The sequence below is a fragment of the Pelophylax lessonae genome, assembly GCF_965119305.1.
Source record: "Pelophylax lessonae genome assembly, chromosome: 10".
In the NCBI taxonomy this organism is placed as follows: Eukaryota; Metazoa; Chordata; class Amphibia; order Anura; family Ranidae; genus Pelophylax; species Pelophylax lessonae.
The window spans coordinates 129,017,859-129,041,137 of NC_138777.1; the positions used below are offsets into that span (position 1 = coordinate 129,017,859).

Sequence of the window (23,279 nt, forward strand, 5' to 3'; positions counted from 1 at the left end):
TCCCGCTCCTTGAGCAGAACGTTTTCTTCAATTTTTCAAAATATCATTCCTAGTTCCCACCAGGAGATTGAACTAGCTGGTCCTGGGACTGATGGTGGCCTTCTCAGAGGCAGTACCGTATGCCCAGTCGCATACCCGAATTCCCCAAAAGGAGATTCTTTTCAGATGGAATCGGAATCCCGAATCTCTGGACATTCGGATCCGGTTGAGCGAGCGGACCAGAGAGTCTCTGGTTTGGTAGCTTCGGTCTCTGATGCTCAAACAGGGGAAGTCATTTCTACCGATAGAATCCAGGTTACCGATAAATGTATTGGAACTGAGAGCGATCAGACTTTGTCTGATTTACTGGACCGAGTAGCTTCAGGGCAACCCGGTTTGGATCCAGTCGGACAAGGCCACGGCCGTGGCTTATGTCAATCACCAAGGGGGCACCAAGAGTGCCCTGGCGGCCATAGAGGTGGACAGCATTCTTCATTGGGCGGAACGGTTTGTTCCGGCTCTCCCCGCGGTATTCACTCCGGGGGTGGAAAATCGGCAGACAGATTATGTCAGCCGTCAGATTCTGGATCAAGGGGTATGGCCTTTTCATCCAGAGATATTTCACCAGCGGTGCCTTCATTGGGGCACCCTGGAGGTGGATCTGTTGGCAGCTCGGCTCAACAGGAAGGCGCGGAGATTTGTAGCCCGCTCCCGAGATCCTCAAACGAACGCAGCAGACGCGCTGGTCGCCCCGTGGGGACAGTATCAGCTACTGTATGTCTTCCCTCCTCTCAAGTTGCTGCTGAAGCTTCTTCGCAGGATAGAGGTGGAGGGAATTCCAGTTATCCTGGTAGTTCCGGACTGACCTCTTCGACCCGAGTACGCCGACTTCGTCAGGCTGGTCGCGGACGTTCCCTTGAGACTTCCTCTCAGGGAGGATCTGCGGTCTCAAGGACCGATCTTCCATCCTGCTTTACAATCGCTGGCTTTAACGGCCTGGCTATTGAGACTCAGGTGCTGAAGGACAAGGGATTGTCAACTTCAGTTATTCCTACCTTAATTAAAGCAAGAAAAGCGACTTCCAGAAAAGTCTATCATCGCACATGGAGGTCTTATATAGCGTGGTGTGAATCCTTTGGATTTCCTCCACGTGCCTATTCGGTGACCCGAATCTTGGCTTTTCTGCATAAGGGGATTGAGCAGAAGCTGGCCTTGAGTACTGTCAAGGGTCAGGTTTCAGCGTTGGCAATTTTCTTTCAGAAACCTTTGGCTACCCATTCCTTGGTGCGGAATTTCATCCAGGGGGTGCGGCACTTGGCTCCGCCAGTGCGCGCGCCCTTACCGCCCTGGGATCTTAATTTGGTGTTGTCGGTTCTTCAGAAACCTCCCTTTGAAAATATCAGGGAGATTCCCTTGCTTACGTTATCCCAGAAGGTGGCCTTCTTGGTGGCCATTACTTCTGCACGCAGGGTGTCAGAACTGGCCGCATTATCCTGTCGTTCCCCATATCTGGTGGTTCATAGGGATAAGGTGGTTCTTCGTCCGAATCCATCCTTCCTTCCTAAGGTGGTTTCAGAGTTTCATCTGAATGAGGACATTGTATTGCCTTCCCTATGTCCTAAACCCTGTCATCCTCGGGAGTTTACGTTACATTCCTTGGGTGTGGTTCGGGCATTCAGGGTATACCTGAAGACTACGGACTCGTTTCGTAAAACGGATTCACTTTTTGTGATCACGGATGGCCCCAAAAAGGGGTTGCCTGCATCTGCCGCGACTATCTCCAAATGGATCAGACAGTCGGTGGTACAGGCTTATTCTATTAAGGGTCGGAATCCTCCGTTCCCTGTTAAGGCGCACTCCACTCAGCTTAGTGCTTCCTGGGCCTTCCACCATCAGGCGTCAGTGGTCCAGGTTTGCAAGGCGGCTACCTGGTCGTCGGTTCATACCTTTACAAAATTTTATAAAGTTGATGTGATGGCAACGGCGGATGCCTCTTTTGGCCGCAAGGTTCTGCAGGCCACAATTTGAGGAGACCGTTGGTCTACCTCGAGGGTTTTTTCTGTTGGATTTTCAGTTGAGTCTCATCCTTTGGTTTGATGAGCCTTTAAGACTTCTAGTCGGCACCGGTTGGGCCTTCTGGATTTAAATTTTGATTTCTGTTATCCAACCCCTCATTTGTGGCACTGCTTTGGGATGTCCCGATTTGATATTAATCAAGAGGACTGCGTCTGTCAATGAGCGACAGAGAAAAATGGATTTTTGTAAAATCTTACCGTAAAATCTTTTTCTCTTAAGCTCATTGACAGACGCAGTACCCGCCCCTCTACTTTTGAGTTGGGTTGGGTTATATTCTCTGACACTGCTTTGTGATATAACTGACATCCTGTAGCAGGGAGAGAGAAGATATACCCTCTGGGACTGCCCCTAAGGTGTGGCCAGAATGTTTTCCTTCTGCCTAGTGTCCTACTTCTGTAGAGGGCAGTATAACCCGATTTGATATTAATCAAGAGGACTGCGTCTGTCAATGAGCTTAAGAGAAAAGGATTTTACGGTAAGATTTTACAAAAATCCATTTTTACGGTAAGTCAAATATCCAGTTTTTTTCGGCATCCATCTTTTTTTTTTTTTAGTCAAGGAATGTCCGGTGACTGGCAGCTGACAGGGCCGCCCACTGAGCAATTTTCGGCTTGTTTCTTAGCAACCAGCTAAAATTCATATAGTGTGTGGACAACTTTAATTTTACTTTGTTGCTTTTGTTAAGATTTGCACTTTTCAAGTAAAAACTTGGCCACATTAAAATTCTTATTTGGATTTGTACATAATCTAGGAAGGAATAGGACACTTTAAGAAGCGTATTCATCTTAAATTGTATATACTATATTACGCACAGGCAGTCAGAAACTACGCAAAAGGAGGCAGAGACTGATAAACTGAGCTATACTTGAGTGCTGAACCCCTAGACCAGGCTTTTTCATCCTTGTTACCACAATGGAACCCTTAAAATATTTTTCAAATCTCAAGGAACCCCTGCTAAAACCTACTCCGTAGGGGTTCAATGAGAAAAATGCTTTTCTCTATCGTTAATTGACTGAAGCAGTTCTCTCCGATTCATATCAGTAGGTTAAAACTGCCCCCTACAGAAGTAGGACACTAGGCAGAAAAAAAGTTCTGGCTACGCCTACGGGCAGTCCCGGAGGGTACACCCTCTCTCGTCCTGCTTAGGATGCCAGTTTTAATCTGCCTAGTCAGAAGTAAGGACCTAGTTCCTTGCTGGGATCTTTGGTCCTGGCATAGAAGTATTTTTTTATGTTCATTTTTTTTAGCTAGTCCTTTTTTCTCCCAACCGTTTTTCCTGTGAGATCTTCTAGCAATTATGCCGGGCTGGGCGACACACTGGACCCCCATATCCAGTGGTCACCCTAGTCTGGCCATCTAGCTTGTGCCGGCCTTAGCTCTGCGCGGGGTCCTGTCATGAGATGGCGCCCGCCTGTGTTCCCGGTATGGTGAGTAAATGCCCCCCTTCCCTGGAGGACTTTGGGGTGGACGTGGGCCCTCTCTCTGGGATGGTCAGACCCTCACAGTCCTGAGTTCCCTCTGTCCTGTTGTGACCCCCCTCCTCTCCAACACCCCCCTCCTTACCCCCCCTCCAACGTGGGGGGGACTGTTTGGGCCTACCTGAAGCCTAGTGTGCAGGCTACATGGGGGGCTGAGGGAGTGCGCTGTCCGTGGCGCTCGACCGATCCTGCAGGGGTGCCCTTGGTGGGGTTTTCTGCTGTGGATGGTGTAGATGGGCGTTTGGGGTGTCCCCCTGTGGGCCCCGATTACCGCGATTCACGGGGCCGCCATTTTGTTGTAGCATCTCTGCTTCTATGGGAGCGGCCATCTTGGTACACCCGTTTTCTGCCATTTTGCGGTAGATTATTTGCTGTGGAGGCCGGTGTCTGCTATTTTGCGTTAGATTTGCTGTGGAGGCCGGTGGGAGTGCCTGGAGGACAGTGTGTCATGAGGGTGGTCTCTCCCTCTCTGTGGGGGTCTGTTAGTGCGCACCTGACCTCCGGGGGGGGGGGGTGCTATAGCACTGTGGGGCAGCTTTGAAAAAACAAATGTAATTTTTGTCTTTTTTTTTTTTTAAAGTTGCTGGTGAGTTCTTCAGGTTCAGTATGGACCCTGCAGGCCATTTGTTCCCACTTGACCCCCTCACGGAGGACGCAGGGCCTCCCGGATCTCCACTGTCCATCAATGCCTTTTCGGCAGTTTGGGAAGCATTTGGGCCCGGGTGAAGGTGGTAGGTTTGCTAAGACGTTTCTCCACCTACCCCTGCCTCATCTGAGTGGAGCGTCTCCTCAGATGATGAAGATGACATTTCTACCTCCCCTGCCGCGACAGGCGCTGGTGTATGCACTGGCTGTTTTGGCGTGTGATACCCTGCGATTTGGGGGTCACAGCGGCGGCTGCGCCTGGGGTGCAGGTGGCTCACATGCCATCTGGAGCTGCTCTTTTTGCTGGCTGCTCATGTAGGAGGGGACCATCCTAAGACGTTCCCCTGGGGTGTCTAAGCGGCCGTAAGACGTTGCCCTTTTTCTTACGTCCTCTGACAGTCGCCGCCCACTCATACAGTCTTCACTACTGGGTATTGGTCTTATCCATAGGAGTAAGCTAGGCAGAAGATTTTGTTAGAAACATTCATAAAACTTTGAATAGACACACCTATAGGGGGCTGTCCCTCTGGTCCAATACCCCCCTGCTAGCAGCTTTCCCAATTCAGTTTGTCTTTTGCCTAGTTAGGAGTAGGCAGGCTTCCCTTGGCTGGGGCTGCAGTCTCTGCCTTTTCTTCTTAAATTTTATTTCTGCAAAGTGATTTTTCTTTACATTTATAGCTTTTTATTTGTTCCTGCGCTTAGTTAGTCAGACTTCGGAAGACTACAGCATTTGCGGAGCTGGAAATCGCACTGGTTGTCCTAGAGCCTTATGGAAATCCTAGCCTTCCATCGAGTGTTAGCAGGCTATGCCTACGCCCAGGCCTCGACCTGTCCCTGTCCTCAGGGACAAAGCCTGCGGAGTGGCTACTTCGCTAGGATGTCTCAACTGTGGTACGCAGCGTGCTGCTAGCGTCCTGTTCGGCTGACGGCACCCCCACCTAGAGCGGGAGGCTTCCCGTCACAGAGCGGCACCCACGTTTTCGCTGGACCGGTGAGTACCATGCTACCCCTCTGTCTATGGCATATTCTGTAGGGGGGTGTATGTGGGGCCCCTGTCATGGGGATGGCAGTCTGTGTGGAGTCTGTGATATCCCCCTCGTGTGTCTGTATGGTTCCTGTGTGTCTCTTCACGGTCCCTGCGGAGGCGCTATTGCGGTTCTGCCGCAGTGTGGGGGGTTTGCGGGGGTCCCTGAGTCCCTTGTGATACTTATGCTAGGTCTTGGGTGTAAAACCGCGGGGCTGCCATTTTGGATGTGGGCAGGCTGTTTGGCTTCATTGTAAGGGCAGCAGCAGCCATTTTCTGTAATGCTTGGCACCCTTTCGGGCGCCATCTTTAGTGTGGGCAATGTGTTTTCTCTCATGTGCTCAGCGGCCATTTTCTCTAAACCTCCCCCGTAGACTTACATTGGCAACCATTTTCTTGTGGCTCAGACCTCTGTTCGGCCTCTAGTGGCGTGACATCATTTCCTTCTCCCAAGCACTCCGATCGAGCTGGCAGCGTGATATTGTATAGACACACTTCTGGGGGCTTTTCTGCTATTTTTTTTTTGGGTTTATATCTCTGCAGTTATATCCTTCAGTGCTTAGTAGCACAGGCTGGTCACTCATTGAGGTGCATTGCGGTGGGAACCGCCGCTATCGACGATTTAAAGGGCCAGCGCCATTTAATTTCTAAATGTTTCTATGGAGTCCCAGGATAGCAAATTCCCCCCAGCTCTGGTGGAGGGTTCAGGTACTCCTGAATCCTCTTCAACTGTCGCACTTACAACTTTAGCGTCTACAGTGGATCTGTTGATGTCTGAAAGGGCTTTTTAAGAAAGGGCCCAGGCTTTCTTACTCTTCTGATTCGGAGCTAGATATGGTTGCCAGGGACAGTGTACCCCCTGAGGGGTCTCAGTCCTCTGTCGGGAGGAGGAGGAGGTGGAAGATTCCCCCCCCCCCGGGTCGGCCAGAGAACGCCTGGCAATGTCTGCGCTCACTGGTTCTGTTACAGACACGCTGCATTTAGAAGATGAGCCCCACCCGCCGGGTAAGCGGTCTTCCTTTGGGACCCGCAGAACCCAGAAGTCGGTTCAGATGTTTCCCTGTCCCGCTGAGTTTCACGAAACCGTGAACGAACAATAGCGCAATTTTGTGGTACCCAGGCGGTTTCAGTACCGCTATCCCTTGGCGTCTCCGGTGGATTCGCGCTGGGCTGTGGCCCCTAAGGTGGACCGCACGGTATCCAGGTTAAACAAAGTCACTCTGATGTCCGCGGAGGATTCTCCGGTGTTTAGGGACCCGGCGGACAGGCGGGTGGAGTCTCTTACCTGCCACTCCTATATGGTGGTGGTTTCCTTGATGAAACCCGTGTTCGCCTCAGAATGGTCTCTCAGGCTGTGGTGGAGTGGATTAAGGTGCTAAGATGCACCCTTGTGGCTGATTCCGTCCCTCCTGCTACTCTGGAGATGGTGGACCAAACTATTCAGGTTGTTTTTATACCTGTGTGAGGCGGCCTTGTATGAGGCCCCTTTGGTCTCCCGCCTATCTGTGGTCGCAGTGACCATCCGTCGCATCGTGTGGTTGAAAAGCTGGTCGGCCGACCAGACTTCCAAGAAGACGGTGTCTGACATCCCTTATGCGGGGAATCACCTTTTTAGGGACTCACTGGAAGAATTGGTTAAGAGGGGTGATTGGGGGTAAAAGCACACTGCTGCCCCAGGTGTCCATGGGCAAGTCTTTCCGCGGTAAGCGGGGTCCTTCCTTTAAACCTAACCAGGGGTCCTTTCGTGCCTTCAAGGCACAAGACAAGGGAAAATAGTTCAAGGCCTCCGGTGGCCAGAAGATGCCTTGGGCGGGCAAGCCAAAAGCCACCCATGCTGGCACGGTGGCCCAGTCCGCCTCGTCCTGAAGGGGCGCCCTCACCCATTTCTGGGGTGGGGGGGACGTCTGCGCTGTTTTCCCGGACATTGGCTGGCCAAGATTCAGGACAGATGGGTTCAGGAACTCATTCGCTCAGGTAACAAGATCGAATTTCATTCGCGCCCGGCAGGCAGATTCTTTCCCTCCAATCTTCATTTGACCCCAGATCGTTTCCAAGATCTCCAATGGGCGGTTCAGGATTTCCTCACCCAGGGGGTGTTCGTCCCAGTGACACATCGAGACAGGTTTCGGGGTTTCTACTCGAATCTGTTCACGGTGCCCAGAAAGGAGGGCAAGGTGTGTCCAATTCTGGATTTAAAGTTTCTGAACCGCTTCGTGCGGGTTCAAAGGTTCCGTATGGAATCCCTCAGATCGGTGGTGGCCTCCAATAGCCCAGGAGATTTCCTGGCTTCCATCGACCTCCAGGATGCTTATTGCACATCCCCATTTACGAAGGTCATCAGAGGTCCCTCCGATTTGCAAACGCAGAGGAGCACTATCAGTTTGTGGCGTTACCTTTCAGTCTCGCTTCGGCTCCAAGGGTGTTACCAAAGTGTTGGCTCCTGTCCTGGCCCGGTTGCGGGCGCAGGGGATTGCAATCCTTGGACATCTGGACGATCTCCTGTTAAGGTCGAGTTCCAGTACCTCTCTGTTGCACGATCTGTCAACCACAGTTCAGATGTTCCAGGAGTTCGGGTGGACCAGCAATTTTCAGAAGTCGACATTGTCTCCTTCTGTTCGCCTCCCTTACCTGGGGATGATTCTGGACTCCGCCCAGGCAAAAGTCCTCCTGCCGGAGGATAAACTCCAGGCTCTACAGAATGTGGTCGGGTCCCTCAGGGACAATGGATCCTCATCGCTCAGGACCTGCATGCGGTCCCTGGGATTGATGGTGTCAGCCTTCGAGGCAATACCATTTGCGCAGTTCCGCACATGATCTCTACAAGCGGAGATTCTGGCTAGGTGGGACAGGCACCCTCAGTCCTTGGAAAGGAGGATATCTTCGAGCCACCAAGTCAGAACGGATCTTCTGTGGTGGCTCCAGTCTCCGGCTCTGACAGAAGGGAAATCCTTCCGGCCTTTGTTATGGACGGTGATCGCCATGGACGCCAACCTGTCGGGCTGGGGTGGCGTTCTGGGCAGTTTGTAGAATCCTCTCTACCGGTAAATGTCTTGGACCTGCTCAATCACCAAGGGGGCACCAAGAGTGCCTGGACGGCCAAGGAAGGGCCGAGATTCTGTCTTGGGCCTAGACGCAGGTCTCTGCGCTTTCAGCAGCTCACATTCCAGGTGTGGAGAACTGGCAGGAGGACTATCTGAGCCGTCAGACCATGGGCCAGGGGGAATGGTCCCTACACCTGGAGGTGTTTCAGATGATGTGTGCGCACTGGGGATCCCCGGACGTGGATCTGTAAGCGTGTAGTCTATACAACAAGGTGGGAAGGTTTGTGGCAAGAACACGCGATCCTCTGGCAGATGCTTCGGACGCGCTGGTGGTGCCTTGGAATCGGTATCGTCTGACTTATGCCTCCCCCCCGATTCAGTTGTCCAGGTTCCTTCGCAGGTTGGTCTCGGAACCCAAGGTTGGTGATTCTAGTGGCCCCAGACTGGCTGCGCCGGTCTTGGCACGCGGACATCATGCAACTGGTCGTCGAGCCTCCTTGGCGGCTCCCACTACGGGACGATCTTCCATCCTGCTTTACAGTCGTTGGCTTTAACGGCGTGGCTGTTGAAAGCCAGGTTTCGAGAGATCGGGATCTCTCGTCGGCGGTCATTCCTACCTTACTTAAGGCAAGGAAGGCCTCGTCCGGTAAGATTTATTATCGTACCTGGAAGGCTTATTTCGCATGGTGCGAGTCGCCGGTTTTCCATCCTCGCTCCTTTTCGGTGGCGAGGGTATTGACATTCCTGCGATCTGGTGTGGACCAGCGTCTTGCACTAACCACTATCAAGGGTCAGTTATCTGCGCTGGCCATTCTCTTCCAGTGCCCCTTGGCATCAAATTCCTTGATCTGCACCTTTATTCCAGGGGTGCATCATCTGGCTCCCCCTAGGAGGGCACCCTTTCCTCCTTGGGACTTGCATTTGGTTTTGTCCGTTTTTGCAACGTCCGGGAGATTCCTCTGCCGCCTCTGTCTCAGAAAGTCGCCTTTCTGGTGGCGATCACATCTGCTCGCAGAGGGTAGGAGTTGGCGGCCCTATCTTGCCGCTCTCCCTACCTGGTTGTTCATAGGGATAAGGTGGTCTTGCGACCTCATCAATCTTTCCTTCCAAAGGTGGTGTCGGTTTTCCATCTCAATGAGGCCATTGTCTTGCCTTCGCTGTGTGCGAATCCTAAGCATCCTAAGGAGTTTGCCTTGCATTCCTTGGATGTAGTCCGGGCGATCGGGTTTTACCTGTCGTCTACTGAATCCTTCAGAAAGTCGGATTCTCTTTTTGTCCTTCCTGAGGGACCTCGGAAGGGTATGGCTGCGTCTGCAGCAACCATTTCTAAATGGATCTGACAGGCGATTGTACAGGCTTATTCGCTTAAGAAACGGGTTCCGCCCTTCCCTGTCACGGCGCACTCTACCGGAGCGGTGAGTGCGTCCTGGGCCTTTCACCATCAGGCGACGGTGTCCCAGGTGTGCAAGCGGCGACCTGGTCGTCCGTGCACACCTTTACAAAATTTTACAAGATTTTACAAACTTGATGTTTTGGCATTGGCAGATACCTCCTTTGGCCGCACAGTTCTGAAGTGCGGCAGTGCCTTAGGGGAGACATGGCGTTTTTAGCCTGTTTCCTCCTGTTGGGGTTTTTTCCCCCTTGGTTATTTTGCGTTCCTGGGTTTGTCCGCTCCTGTTGAGCTTTCTTGTTATCCAGTGTTTTACCTTTCTGGTTCAGATAAGGTTCTTTTCTCTGAGCTGGGTGCTGCGTTGCCTTTTAGACGGTTAAGTTTCCCACCCCTCACTTCTACAGTGCTTTGGGACATACCAGTAGTGAAAACTGTATGAGTGAGCGGCGACTGTCAGAGGACGTAAGAGAAAATAGAATTTTTGTAAGAACTTACTGTAAAATTATTTTCTGAGTCCTCTGACAGTCGCCCCAACCGCCCCTCTTTTGGGGTTCATGGACCTATATACTGCTTGCTACCAAACTGAATTGGGAAAGCTGCTAGCAGGGGGGGTATTGGACCAGAGGGACAGCCCCCTATAGGTGTGTCTATGCAAAGTTTTTTGTGAATGTTTCTAACAAAATCATCTGCCTAGCTTACTCCTATGTATAAGACCAATACCCATTAGTGAAGACTGTATGAGTGGGCGGCGACTGTCAGAGGACTCAGAGAAAAGAATTTTACGATAAGTTCTTACAAAAATTCTATTTTTGGGGAGTCTCTGGTACAGAGGACTGTTCCGCCTTTGGTGGACGTACGGTCTCTAGCTGAATGGGACTACCATTCCAGTGGAGGAATGCCCGTCCTGTAAGGACTTTGGGGATAGGATGGCGTGGGCTGTGGCCTGCGAGCTGTACTCCCTGGCGTAGTCTGCACTGGGAACAGTGTTTGTTTTCCCATGCCACGCAGACTCTGCTTGATGGGCGGAGTTCCACCGCCGTGACTTGGTGTGGTGCATGTCCCTCTGGCCCTGGGGGAGCTGTTGGACCAGCTGGTGCAGGGGCTGCAATTTGTTTGCGATGCCGCGCTGGTCAAGGCTCCCTTGTATGGGTCACCTTATCATTTTTACTCGGTGGTTGTCCAGCGTCTACTTGACCGTAGTGTTGGTCTGCGGATCAAACTTCTATGACGGTCTTAATGGATCTCCCTGTTTAGGGGGATCGCCTGTTTGGCGCTGCCCTGGATGACATTATATAAGGGTCTCACGGGAGATGACATTATATAAGGGTCTCACGGGGGAAGAGTGTTTTCTTACACATGCTAACAAGGGCCTTCGTCGCAGTCGGGGTTCTTCCCTTTCAGCTCGCAAACAGTTTATTCGTCCCTCGGGGACGGTCGATGTGGCGATGTCCTTTCAGACTTCCACGTGTGGTTCCAAACGACCCTGGTCTGGAGAACATGACATTGTTTCTTTGTTTTTTCCAGACCTGTGGACTAGGCATACTCGGCCTGAAGGTGCTTTCTCACCCATCAAGGACCTGCGGCTGGCCCGGATCCCAGGCCTCTGGGTTCAGGAGGTCATGCGGTCCGGTTGCATGATCGAGTCCCGATCCGTTTATTTCCGGTAAGGTTTTTTTTCCTTCAAATGTACGGCTGTCCCCAGATTGCTTACTGGCGCTCTGTGGGGCAGTTCAGGCTCTGGTTTAACAAGCTGGACCAACTGGTCCTTTGATGGTTCCATGCAAATCAAAAATTCAAGTTGGTAGCGGTTCGCACGGCGGTGGCTTCCCTGCATCAGGGGGATTCCTGGCCTCCATGGACATCAAGCTGCCTACCTTCACATCCTGTTATTTTCGGGACACCTACGGGTTCTCTGTTTTCTTTTTTTTGTCGTGGGGGAGGATCTCTATCAGTTTGTGGCGTTGCCCTTGGGTCTCGCTTATGCTACTAGGGTCTTCACAAAGGTGTGGCTCCGGTCCTGGTGCTGTTGCAGCAGCAGGGCGTATCAGTCCGGGGTTCCTGGCTTGTCTGCTTCTCTGTGTGGAGTCCCCTACGGTGCTGACAAACAGATTTGGAAGTCACCAGGAGAACTCTGGAGTTCAGGTGGGTTCTGAACGTTCAGAAGTAATCTATGGTCCCTTCCATGAGACTGGACTATCTGGGCCTGACTTTGGACTCGCCCTCAGTTAGGGTGTTTTCTCCCTCCGGGGAAAAGACTCTTGGAACTTCAGACTGCGGTTCATGTCCCACACATGGTCGGCACTTCGGACCTGTATTCGAGTTCTGGGACTGATGGTGCCGTCTTACGAGATGGTCCCTTTCGCTCAATCCCTCTCGGGGATCCCCCAGAAGGTGATCCTACTCGAATGGGACTAGAATCCAAACTCTCTGTACTTTCGGATCTGCCTGAGCTGGCTGACCAGGGAGTCTTGAGCTGGAATCCTCCCTCCCCTTTTTCTTGAACACTTATCAACGCAGATGCAAGCCTGTCTGATTGGGAAGGAGTCTTCGGCAGGTTCTCTGCTTCGGGAGTATGGTCCCTGGAGGATCCAGGTTACCGATCAATGTTCTGGGGCTGAGAGCGATCCGGCTTTGCCTGGTTTACTGGCTCGGGCACCTGCAGCTGCCCGTTGCATGTTTAATCGACTACGCCACGATCATGGCTTATGTCATTCACCAAGGGGGCACCAAGGGTGTCCTTGCTGTCTTGGATGTGTCAATTCTTCGTTGGGCAGTGTGCCTTGTTCCAGCTCTTCCGCTGTTCCCTTTTCAAGTGTGGAAACCTTGGCGGGCGGATTGCCTCAGTCGACAGGCCTTGAATGCAGGGGAGGGGTCCCTTCATCCGGAGGTGTTTTCTGCAGTTGTGCCTTTGTTGGGGGGCACTCCAAACGTGGACCTGTTGGCGTCGCATCTACAGGATAGTGCTACGGTTTTTGGCCCGCTCCCGGGACCTTCTGGCGGGTGCAATGGTAGCACCATGGGTTCTGTCATGGGCAAGAACATTCGCTAGGTTCAACTTGAATGATGCTGTGGAGTTTAGCATGGTCACCTGCGCAAGGCTGCCGCCGGGATGGTCGTGTGTGCATGCTCACGGATGGGCCAAGGTCAGTCTCAGCTGCGGTTAGCCTCTCCTCCTCTAAAGTTGCTGCCAATAATTTTTCGCAGGATCGAGGCGGAAGGGATTTCTCGTGGCTCCGGATGGGCCTCGCCGAGCTTGGTACGGCGGCCTGGTCAGGCTGGCCGCGGACACTCCTTGGAGAATTCCCCTCAGGGAGTAGGTATTGTCTCCAGGGCCCATCTCATAGTTACATAGTAGGTGAGGTTGAATAAAGACAATAGTCCATCCAGTTCAACCTGTGTGGGTGGGTGTGGCTGTAATTATCTCACATAGCCCTTAATGTCCTGATCCTTGAGATGTAAGTCTAAGAGTCTTTTGAAAGCCACCATACTACCCGCAAAAACCACCTCTTGTGGTAGAGAATTCCATAATCTTGTAGCCCTAACAGTAAAGAACCCCCCTCGTTGCCTGAGGTTAAAACGCTTCTCCTCTAATCGCATGGTATGCCCTCTTGTCCTCATGCAATCCCTTTGACTGAACAGCTTTTTTTCTAAGCTGAGATCCCCATTGAGAAATGTATAAATTGCTATCATGTCCCCCCTCAGGCGTCTCTTCTCCAGGGAGAATAAATTGAGCGATTGCAGCCGCTCTTCATAGTTAAGGTCCTCCAATCCCCTAATCAGTTTAGTTACCCTTCTCTGGACTCTCTCCAGCTCCAACACATCCCTCCTGAGGACTGGCGACCAAAACTGGACAGAATACTCCAGATGCGGTCGGACCAGAGTTTTATAAAGTGGAAGGATTATAGTCTTATCTCTGGAATACATCCCTTTCTTTATGCATGCTAATATTCTGCTGGCTTTGGCAGCTGCCGCCTGACATTGCATGCTGTTGCCTAATCTATCATCAACCAAGACTCCCAGATCCTTCTCCATTTTTGATTCCCCCAAGGGTTCCCCTCCTAACGTGTATTGTATTTTTATGTTTTTAGTCCCCAAGTGCAAAACCTTACACTTCTCCACATTAAACCTCATTTGCCATGTCGTTGTCCACTCCGTTATTTTGTCCAGGTCATTCTGTAGGATATCTGCTTCATGCTGTGCAGTTATTGCCCTAGTCAATTTTGTGTCATCTGCAAAAACTGATAACGAACTACTGATCCCATCCTCAATGCTGTTTATGAATAAATTGAACAAGGTTGGTCCCAGGACTGAGCCCTGGGGCACCCCGCTTACTACCTAAGACCAGTCTGAGTATGCGCTGTTTATTACCACCCTTTGGACACGCCCTTTTAGCCAGTTCCATATCCAAGAGCAAACCCTGCTGTCGATACCTGCAGACCTTATTTTATATATTAAGCGCTTGTGGGGAACTGTATCAAACGCCTTAGCAAAATCCAAGTACACCACATCTACTGGTCTGCCCCTATCTAGCTCACAGCTCACCTCCTCGTAGAATGTTAAGAGATTGGTTTGACAAGAACACCCATTTGTAAACCCGTGCTGATTATTGCTGATGATGTTGTTGTCCTTAGCATACTCTACGATATAGTCCCTTATCATCCCCTCCAGAAGTTTACATACTATTGATGTCAAACTGGCAGGCCTATAATTTCCCGGGATATGCCTCTGGCCCTTTTTGAATATCGGAATCACGTTAGCCTTCCTCCAATCCCCTGGTACATCTCCTGTCCTAATACTGTCAGCAAAGATCAGAAACAGTGGTCTAGATATAACCTTACTGAGTTCCTTGAGTACTCTCGGATGTACGCCATCCGGGCCTGGTGATTTGTTTGTGTTAAGTTTATCCAGCCTTTCCCTGATTTCACCCTCAGTTAGCCATAGTGGTAAGTCCTGTGTATTACTACTAACCATACAGTCAGTGTACCCCTCCTTTTCCTGTGTAAAGACTGACGAGAAAAAAGCATTCAGCACGGTTGCTTTTTCATCACTGTTAATTATGTGTGCAATGTGCTCTGTCCTAGTTTTTTTGCTGTTGATATATTTAAAGAATTTCTTTGGGTTTTTGTTTTACTATCCTCCGCTATTTGTCTCTCAAAGTTGATTTTAGCCATCTTGATTTCTTGTTTGCTTTTCTTATTTGCCTCCATGTATTGCTCGAAAGCCGATACTGTGCCCTCTGATTTATATTTCTTGAAGGCCAATTTTTTTCCCCTGATACGTTTTTTAACGCTACGGTTTAACCAGCCAGGTCCAACTCCTGTCCAACTTTGCGGTCGCTGACTTTGCCGACTTGGCTGTTGAATGCCAGGTGCGGAAGGACAGGGGTTTGGCTGCTTCAGTGATTCTCACCCTGCTTGAAGCGTGGGAAGCGACTTCTAGAGTGATTTTTGTTCATCATACGAGACAGTTGTATATTGCGTCGGCTCCCCCTCGCTCTTACTCGGTGGCCAGGATCTTGGCTTCTTTCAATGGGGAATTGATCACAAGTTGGCCTTGAGTACAGTCAAGGGTCGTGTTTCGGTTTTGGCATATTTCTTCCAAAGGCCGTTGGCCGCCTGTGGCCTGGTGCGTGACTTCTTCCAGAGGGCGCGACACTTGGTGCTTCCGGTGCAACCTCCGTCACCCACTGGGCACCTTGATTTGGTGCAGTTGGTTCTTTTAGACCCTCTGTTTGCGAGTATTCGGGGGCATCCCCTGCCTACCTTATTACAGAAGGTGGTCTTCTTGGTTTCTCCGAAGGTGGTTTCTGGTGTTCACTTGCACGGGGACATTGTATTCCCCTCTTGTGTCCTGAGCCCTCACATCCTAAGGAATGTGCATTGCTTACTCTGTTTAAAATCTAGGTGTACTTGGCAACTGAGTCTTTTCCTGAGTCAGGCTCGCTCTCTGTACTTACGGATGGCCTGTGAACGAGACTGCCTGTGTCTGCTGCGTCTATTCCCAGATGGATCGGACAGATGGTGGTGCAGGTTTATTCAATTAGGGGTCAGGTCCTGCCTTTCCCTGTTTCGGCGTGTTGTACTCGGGCGCCTAGTGCTTCCTGGGCTTTTCGCCTTGTGGGCATCTGTGGTTGCAAGTCGGCTACCTGGTAGTCTGTTCACACCTTTGCCACATTTTTATAAGGTGGATGTGCTGGCATCTGCAGATGCATCTTTTTTGGCCGCAAGGTTTTTTGCTGGCTGCTGTTTGGAGGGCTTTTGGCCTTCCTTGAGGGTTTTTACTGTTGTTTTCAGGTGGGCCTCATCTTTTGTGCTGATGAGTCCTATGTTGCCTGGTCTGCTATGTTTGGCCTTGGGGACTTGTTCTTTTGTGCTGTTCCCACCGCTCATTTTATGGCACTGCTTTGGGACATCCCTACTGATATGAATCAGAGAAAACTGCGTCCGTCAATGAACGACAGAGAAAACTGGATTTTTGACTTACTGTAAAATCCTTTTCTCTTAAGTCCATTGACGGACGCAGTACCCGCCCCTCTATTTTGAGTTGGGTTGCTTTGATACAAAAACTGGCATCCTATGCAGGAAGAGGGAGGGAGTACCCTCCGGGACTGTCCATAGGCATAGCCAGAACTTTTTTCTGCCTAGTGTCCTACTCCTGTGGGGGGGCAGTATTACCCTACTGAATCAGAGAGAACTGCATCCGTCAATGAACTTAAGAGAAAAGGATTTTATGGTAAGTCAAAAATCCAGTTATTACGTTAGTGGCCAGATGGATAAATGCTGCCTTTCCAAAGGTGGTCAGAATGCCCCACTACAGACTGCTAAAATATCATTGTGTAATGCAGTTGGCTCTGCCATATAGCATTGGCCCTGAAACTATGCAGGCACTATTAAATGTATGTAAAACAGTCATGGCTTAAGGAAATCCTTGCAATCTCTGGGGGAACCCTAGATTTCCACTGAACCTTATTTGAGAATGGCTGCTATGGACTGTAGCTGGGCTCAGTAATGCCTTGTCTAATGGAAGAACATAAATACTGTTAAAATGCAATTTGTGTGCTGGTGGTAGTGTTGGCACTGCAGTGTGGCGTCTCTGGAGGGCGAACTGTAGATTTTGTTATGTGGGAAGGATAGCATTAAAAATCTTATGCGTGGGTGGTGGAGGTTAAATCTTAGGTTTAAAACCCAGTCTGTGTGTAGAGGACTGATTTTCACTGGGGATAGGATGGTTTGTGCTTGGGGTAGGATTTAAAAATAATATAGCTCTGTGCAGAGAAAACTGAAATATCCTATTTTCTATTTCTTTAAAGGCTATACAGTCTTCCAAAGTACACTATGAAAACCAGCACTTGTATCCACACATTTATTTGGCTGCTTATCACTGCCGGAACAAGGATGTAATAGAAGCATTAAAATCCTGGGCTGAGACATCAGCGGTTATTCAAGAGTGAGTGTTTGTTTTTACTATTGTGCTTACTGTTGAAACCAAGTTGAATTATGTAATCTTTAATTTAGTGCTTTTGTGATCATTTAATACATTAAGGGCTCATGCAGCTGCTTTTACAAGCTTTTGAGTTTTTTTGATTCTGTCTGTAAACACACCTCTGTTAGGTTAAAGCGGAGTTCGGCCACAAAATTGACATAATCGATTTTGTGGCCATCCGCTTGCTCTTCTTCACCTGAAAAGGAATTGGATAGTTAGGATTTTTTTTTTTTTTTTACTTACCTTGTAATTGTAAAAATGAAATACTTACCTATTTTCCACTTCCTCCCTCTGTGGGCGCGGCCCGCGCCGTCACTACCGGTTTGCAATGATTCCTGGGAGCTGAACGTCATCGCTCCCAGGAATCAATGCGACGGCACCGGCCCCGCTCGTCACTTCGGGTGCGACGCCGCATTCCCTGCTAAACAGTGTGTAGGAATGCGGCGCCGCACTGGTAGTGAGGAGAGGGGCCGGTGCAGGCGCATTCTGGGAGAAGAAGACACGGAAGAGGACGCAGAAGAGGATCGCGCTGGCTTCAGCTGCCCACAACAGAGATGGCAACGCTGTAGAAGAAATTTTATAAGTGAGTATTTCTTCTTGCAGGTAAGTGCGAACCGGGACAGATCAGAGGCTAGCCATTGTGGAATGTACTAGCCCTGACTGTCCCGGGGGTATGTTCATTGAAAAAATGTTTTTGTGGCTGGAACTCCGCTTTAAGTATCCATGCCCATAGGCATTTACAGGTGTATTTGAAGAGGCAAGTTTACAGGAAAAAGAAAATAAATCACCAGCGCATTCAGGAGAGGAGCTTTTGGGCATTAAAAAACATGCCTTGATTGAGCTGATTGAGCATTCATTTGTTCCAGTGGCAATAAAAAATTATTTTCTGCCCAATGGAATCCATTATGGCTCAAATGCTTAACGCATTTTGCGGCTAAATGCACATAAACACGTGTGCAAATGCGGCTTTGAGCTTTCTGGTATTTTAACCACTTCAATACAGGGCACTTTTACCCCCTTCCTGTCCAGACCAATTTTCAGCTTTCAGTGCTCTCACACTTTAAATGACAATTACTCATGCTACACTGTACCCAAACACATTTTTATAATTTTATGTTCACACAAATAGAGCTTTCTTTTGATGATATTTAATCACCACTGGGTTTTGTTATTTTTTGCAAATTTTTTATTTTTTTTCTTCTTCTGTTGTTCATTGACAGACGCAGCTCCATATGGTTCTTAACCATTGGTGAGAACTACACTCAAAAGCCGGACTGGGCGTCGGACTGGATATTCTAAATCCTTATGCTCTCCCAGTCTGGCCAGCGAGCGTGTGCAGGTCAATGCTCCCTGCTAGGCCTCCCCACGACATAGCCCCACTGGACAGGGGCTGGCCGGCGAGAGTCGCAGCATATCCCTTGGCCATCAGTACCTCCACCTCGGGTGGAGAGGTGGTCTGTCCGGAGTGGCGCCCACCCGTATATCGTTGGTATGGTGGGTACTGTCCCCCCATAACTCTTGCGGTCTCGGGATGGACGTTGGCCCCTGCCTGGGACAGTCGGACCCTTGGGTTAACCCCCATCCTCCATGTCCCCCCCCTTGTATGTGGGGTCCCTAGGGACCGTCCCCTATCGACCATCCAAGGCTCCCCCCACAGGCCATCCTACCGACTATTTCATAGGGGGTCCCTACCTTAATCGGGCACGGTACAGGGGATGATGCTCTCAGGGGGCGCGCTGATGATCGCGCGATCCACTGGGGGGGGGGGGGGGGTTATCCTGGTAGGGGTCCCTGCCAGGGCCCCCCATGCCTGATTTATTGCTGAACCCCTCAGGGGATCCTGTAGACAGCATGGCATGCCGTGGATGCCGCCATTTTCTTGTAGATCAGCCGTATTAGGCTTGGAAGCCATTTTTTAGTAGTTTCCCATTGAAATGCATTGGGCGGCCATTTTTTGTGGTCTCCCTATTGAAATGCATTTGGCGGCCATTTTCTCTGAGTCCAAGTGCTGTACAGCAGTGAGTGGCAAGGCTTTACCTCTGGTACTGACCCAGGTACTTCCTCTTCCTGTGAGGATAATTTTCTGTACATTTCAGGCCAGCTCTCCTCTCCCTAATATTGGGTGGTGGTGAGTCTATTGGGGTCCCTGTAGGTCGTTCCCTCACTCTGCTATATTGCAGCTGAGTGTACTGGGACTTTTAGTAACGCTGCTGCAGCGGTGTGGGGCCGTTTTTTGCAGTATTAATGTGACGCTGCGCTGTCCCCGGGTTAACGTTGAGTACCAGGAGCAAGTATCACCTACTGATCCCCTTTTTGGTGTTGCGGGGACCTCAGGGTCGCAACCCTTGTCTGCCTTAATGGTGTTTTTTTTTTTAAAACCCTGGTGTCCCAAAAAAAAAGAGAACTTGTAAAAAGTGCCCACTGCCCTCACTTGATTTGGCCACCACGTACGCGAGTTACCCTGAGGGGTCTTCGTCATCGCACTCTGATTCAGATGGCAAGAATGAGATATCCTCATCTGCAAGCGCGCGGGAAAAAGTGCTGGTGGAGGCACTTATAGTGTCAGTGCAGGAAACTCTTAAAATGGCAGATGATTCTACAGTGTCAGGGACACAGGTGTCTTTTGGCACCCGCAAAACCCTGAGTCAGACAAAAAGTTCCGGACAAGGGAAAACCTTGAAAATTGTCACTGAACAATGGGGGCGCCTTAAACACGTTAGTGGTGCCGAATCTACTGTGAGTCTGGTGGAGGAGGCTCCAGTCTTTAAAGACCCTGTTGATAGAAGGATGAGGCTCTGTCCCACCATTTACATGTGATAGTGGGCTCAATACTTAGACCGGTCTTCACGATCGCTCTGGTGTCTGACCATTACGGAATGGGCAAAGCCCTTGAAGAGTGATTTGGAAGCGAGACCGCTTCCCCTTGACTTTGCTGTACTGGGGGACAAAATGGTCCAAGGGTATGACATTTTTATTTGATGTGTCTTTAGATGCGGCTAGAATATTCACGGTAGGGGTACCCATGAGACACATGGTGTGGCTAAAATGCTGGCCTGCGGACCAGGCTTACAAAAAGGCTCTGTCAGACCTGCCCAGAGGATCGCTTGCATGGTTCTTCTTTGGATGAACTTATTATGGGTCTTACTGGTGGGAAGAGTACTCTTCTTCATCAATCTGCTCATGGCAAGACACCTCCTCACGACGGGGTCCCTCCTTTTTCAGCATGCAAGCAGCCCTTTCATGCCTCAGGCACGCAGCAGAAGGATCGAAGACTTTTAGATCATCTGGGGGTTCCTAGAAGACTTGGTCGGGTAAGCTGAGAGCAGGCCCCTCCAGTTCTTCAGTTAAGCCCTCTTCTGCATGAAGGGGCGCCCTCACCTGTAATTGGGGTGGGGGGACGTCTTTTTGTTTCTTTCTGGAACCATGGACCTTCTTGATTCAAGGCAAATGGGTCCACAAACTGATTCAGGTCTCGACTGTCGGACAGATTCTTCACACCCAATCTACACCTATCTCCAGACCGGTTAAGGGATCTACGACAAGGTGTACAAGATTTGCTGTTGCAGGGGTGATTGGGCCGGTTCCCTCTCGGTAACGCTTTGAAGGGTTTTACTCAAACCTGTTCTGTGCCCAGGAAAGAAGACAAGTGCGCCCTATCTTGGACCTCAAGGCTCCGAACCACTTATTTTTGAATAGAGTCTATTCGCACAGTAGTGGCGTCCCTACACCAAGGAGACCTTTTGACCTCTATCGATATCAAGGATGCCTACCTTCACATCCCTATTTACGCTGCAAACCAGCGTTTCCTTTGCTTCTCTGTGGGTGAGGCGCATTATCAATTTGTCGTGTTACCCTATGGTTAGGACTCCGCTCCCAGGTCTTCATCTGAGTGTTGGTATCGATATTGACATTACTGCGACAGCGGGGGATTGCGGTACTGGGGTACCTATACGATCTCCTCTTAGGAGCAGACTCCCATTCAACCTTGCTGGTCGACTAAACCATCACTGTACGGACTCTGCAAGAGTTCAGTTGGATCATCAATTTCCAGAAATCTGCTCTAGTCCCATCCTCCAAACTGGATTATCTGTGACTGACCCTGAACTCCGCTTCAGCAAGGGGGTTTCTTCCTCTGGACAAACTGCAAAAATTGCAGAGGGCGATTCGCTAGCTGTTATCCAGCAAATAGTGTCTACCTTCGAGGCGTTTCTGTTCACACAGTTTCACAAAAGAATTTCTTGTCCAGTGGAACAAGGATCAAAAATCTTTGGACTATCTGATCCTGCTAAACCAAAAACAGGAGAAGTGTTCTGCTGTGGTGGCTCCGGTTCCTGGCTCTACGTCAGGGCAAGTTATTCCTTCCCCTGTATTGGACTGCCAGCCTATCCGGATGGGGGGGAGTACTTGGAAAGATGTATGTCCGGAGACCTGGACTCTAAAGGAGTTCAGACTATGGATCAATATTATGTAACTCCTAGCAATAAAGCTTTGCTTGATTCACTGGAGAAATCACCTTCATCAAGGGGGCGCCAAGAGTGTCCTGGCGGCTCGAGAGGTGGCCGAGATCCTAATATGGGCAGAAAACTTTGTTCCAGCCCTATCTGCCGTGCATATCTCCGGAGTGGAGAATTGGCAGACGGATTACCTGAGTCATCAAGTATTGGATCAGGGAAAATGGTCCCTTCACCTGGAGGTGTTTCACCTGCTGTGTGTCCGGTGGGGGACTCCCAATGTGGATCTGTGGGCTTCTCAGCTCAACAGGAAAGTACAGAGGTTTGTAGCCCGTTCTTGGGATCCTCTGGCAGACGCCACAGACGCACTAGTGGCTTCTTGGGGACAGTATCAGCTGATCTATGCGTTTCCCCCACTAAAACTGCTGCCGAGGCTTCTGCGCAGAATAGAGGTGGAAGGGACCCCAGTAATTCTGGTGGCTACAGACTGGCCTCGCCGGTCTTGGTACACCAATCTGGTGAGATCGGTCACTGATGGTCCTTGGAGACTTCCTCTCAGGGAAGATCTGCTGTCTCAAGGGCCGATCTTCCATCCTGCCTTACAGTCCTTGGCCTTATGGGCGTGTAAGTCAGGTATTGAAGAATAGGGGTCTTTCTGACTCTCTGATTCCCACACTTTTGAAGGCCAGAAAATCTACCTCTCGGAAGATTTATCATCATACATGGAAATTGTAGATTGCATGGTGTGAATCCATTGAGGTGCATCCACATTTGTTTTCAGTGGCTTGGATATTGACTTTCCTCCAAAGAGGGGTTGAGCAGTGGTTGTGGCCTTGGGTATTATCAAAGGCCAGGTGTTGGCTCTAGCAGAGTTTTTTCAACGCCTTTTAGCCATGTATTCTTAGATTCACACTTTTATTCAGGGTGTTCCCCACATGGCTCCCCCGATACGGTCCCTGTTACCTCTGTGGGATCCTAACCTGGTACTGCAAGTTCTTCAGAAACCTCCTTTTGAACACATTAGGGGGATTCCTCTACCTACACTGTCACAGAAGGTAGCCTTTTTAGTGGCTATTACCTTTGCGCGCAGAGTGTCAGAATTGGCGGCGCTATCCTGTCGCTCACCTTATCTGGTGGTCCACAGAGAAAAGGTGGTACTTCAACCTAATCAGTAATGTATTCCTAATGTGGTCTCGGATTTCCATTTAAATGAAGACATTGTGCTGCCTTCATTATGTCCTAAGCCCAAGCATCCTAAATAATTTTCCTTGCATTCCTTGGAATTGGTTAGGGTAATCAGGGTTTACCTGGCAGCTACTGAGTCCTTCGGAAAATCAGACTCGCTTTTGTCCTCATGGACCGACCTCGGAATGGATTGGCTGCGTCTGCTGCGACCATATCCAGATGGATCAGGCAGACGGTGGTACAGGCTTATTCATTTAAGTGTCAGGTTCCACCTTTCCCTGTGAAGGCGCATTCTACTATGCGCTGAGTACCTCTTGGGCTTTTCGCCATCAGGCGCCAGTGATACAAGTTTGCAAAGCGGCAACTTGGCCGTCTTTGTACACATTCACAAAATTCTACAAGGTAGATGTGTTGGCATCTTTGGATGCTTCTTTTGGCCGCAAGGTTTCTGCAGGCTGCTGTTTAAAGGAGAATTTATTCTCTTTGAGGGTGTATGTTGTTTCTAGGTGAGCTCCAGTTGTTCCTGGT

The 23,279-nt window shown here is 50.1% G+C and overlaps 1 protein-coding gene across 1 annotated transcript in view; it reads left to right on the plus strand.

Moving 5' to 3' along the window:
* Positions 1 to 23,279, plus strand: part of MEN1 (menin 1) — a 553,703-nt gene that overhangs the window by 441,305 nt on the left and 89,119 nt on the right. Inside the window, exon 7 of the mRNA XM_082269638.1 lies at positions 16,943 to 17,079. Coding sequence (XP_082125764.1) covers positions 16,943 to 17,079 — 137 coding nt within the window. The remainder of the gene's footprint in view (positions 1 to 16,942; positions 17,080 to 23,279) is intronic.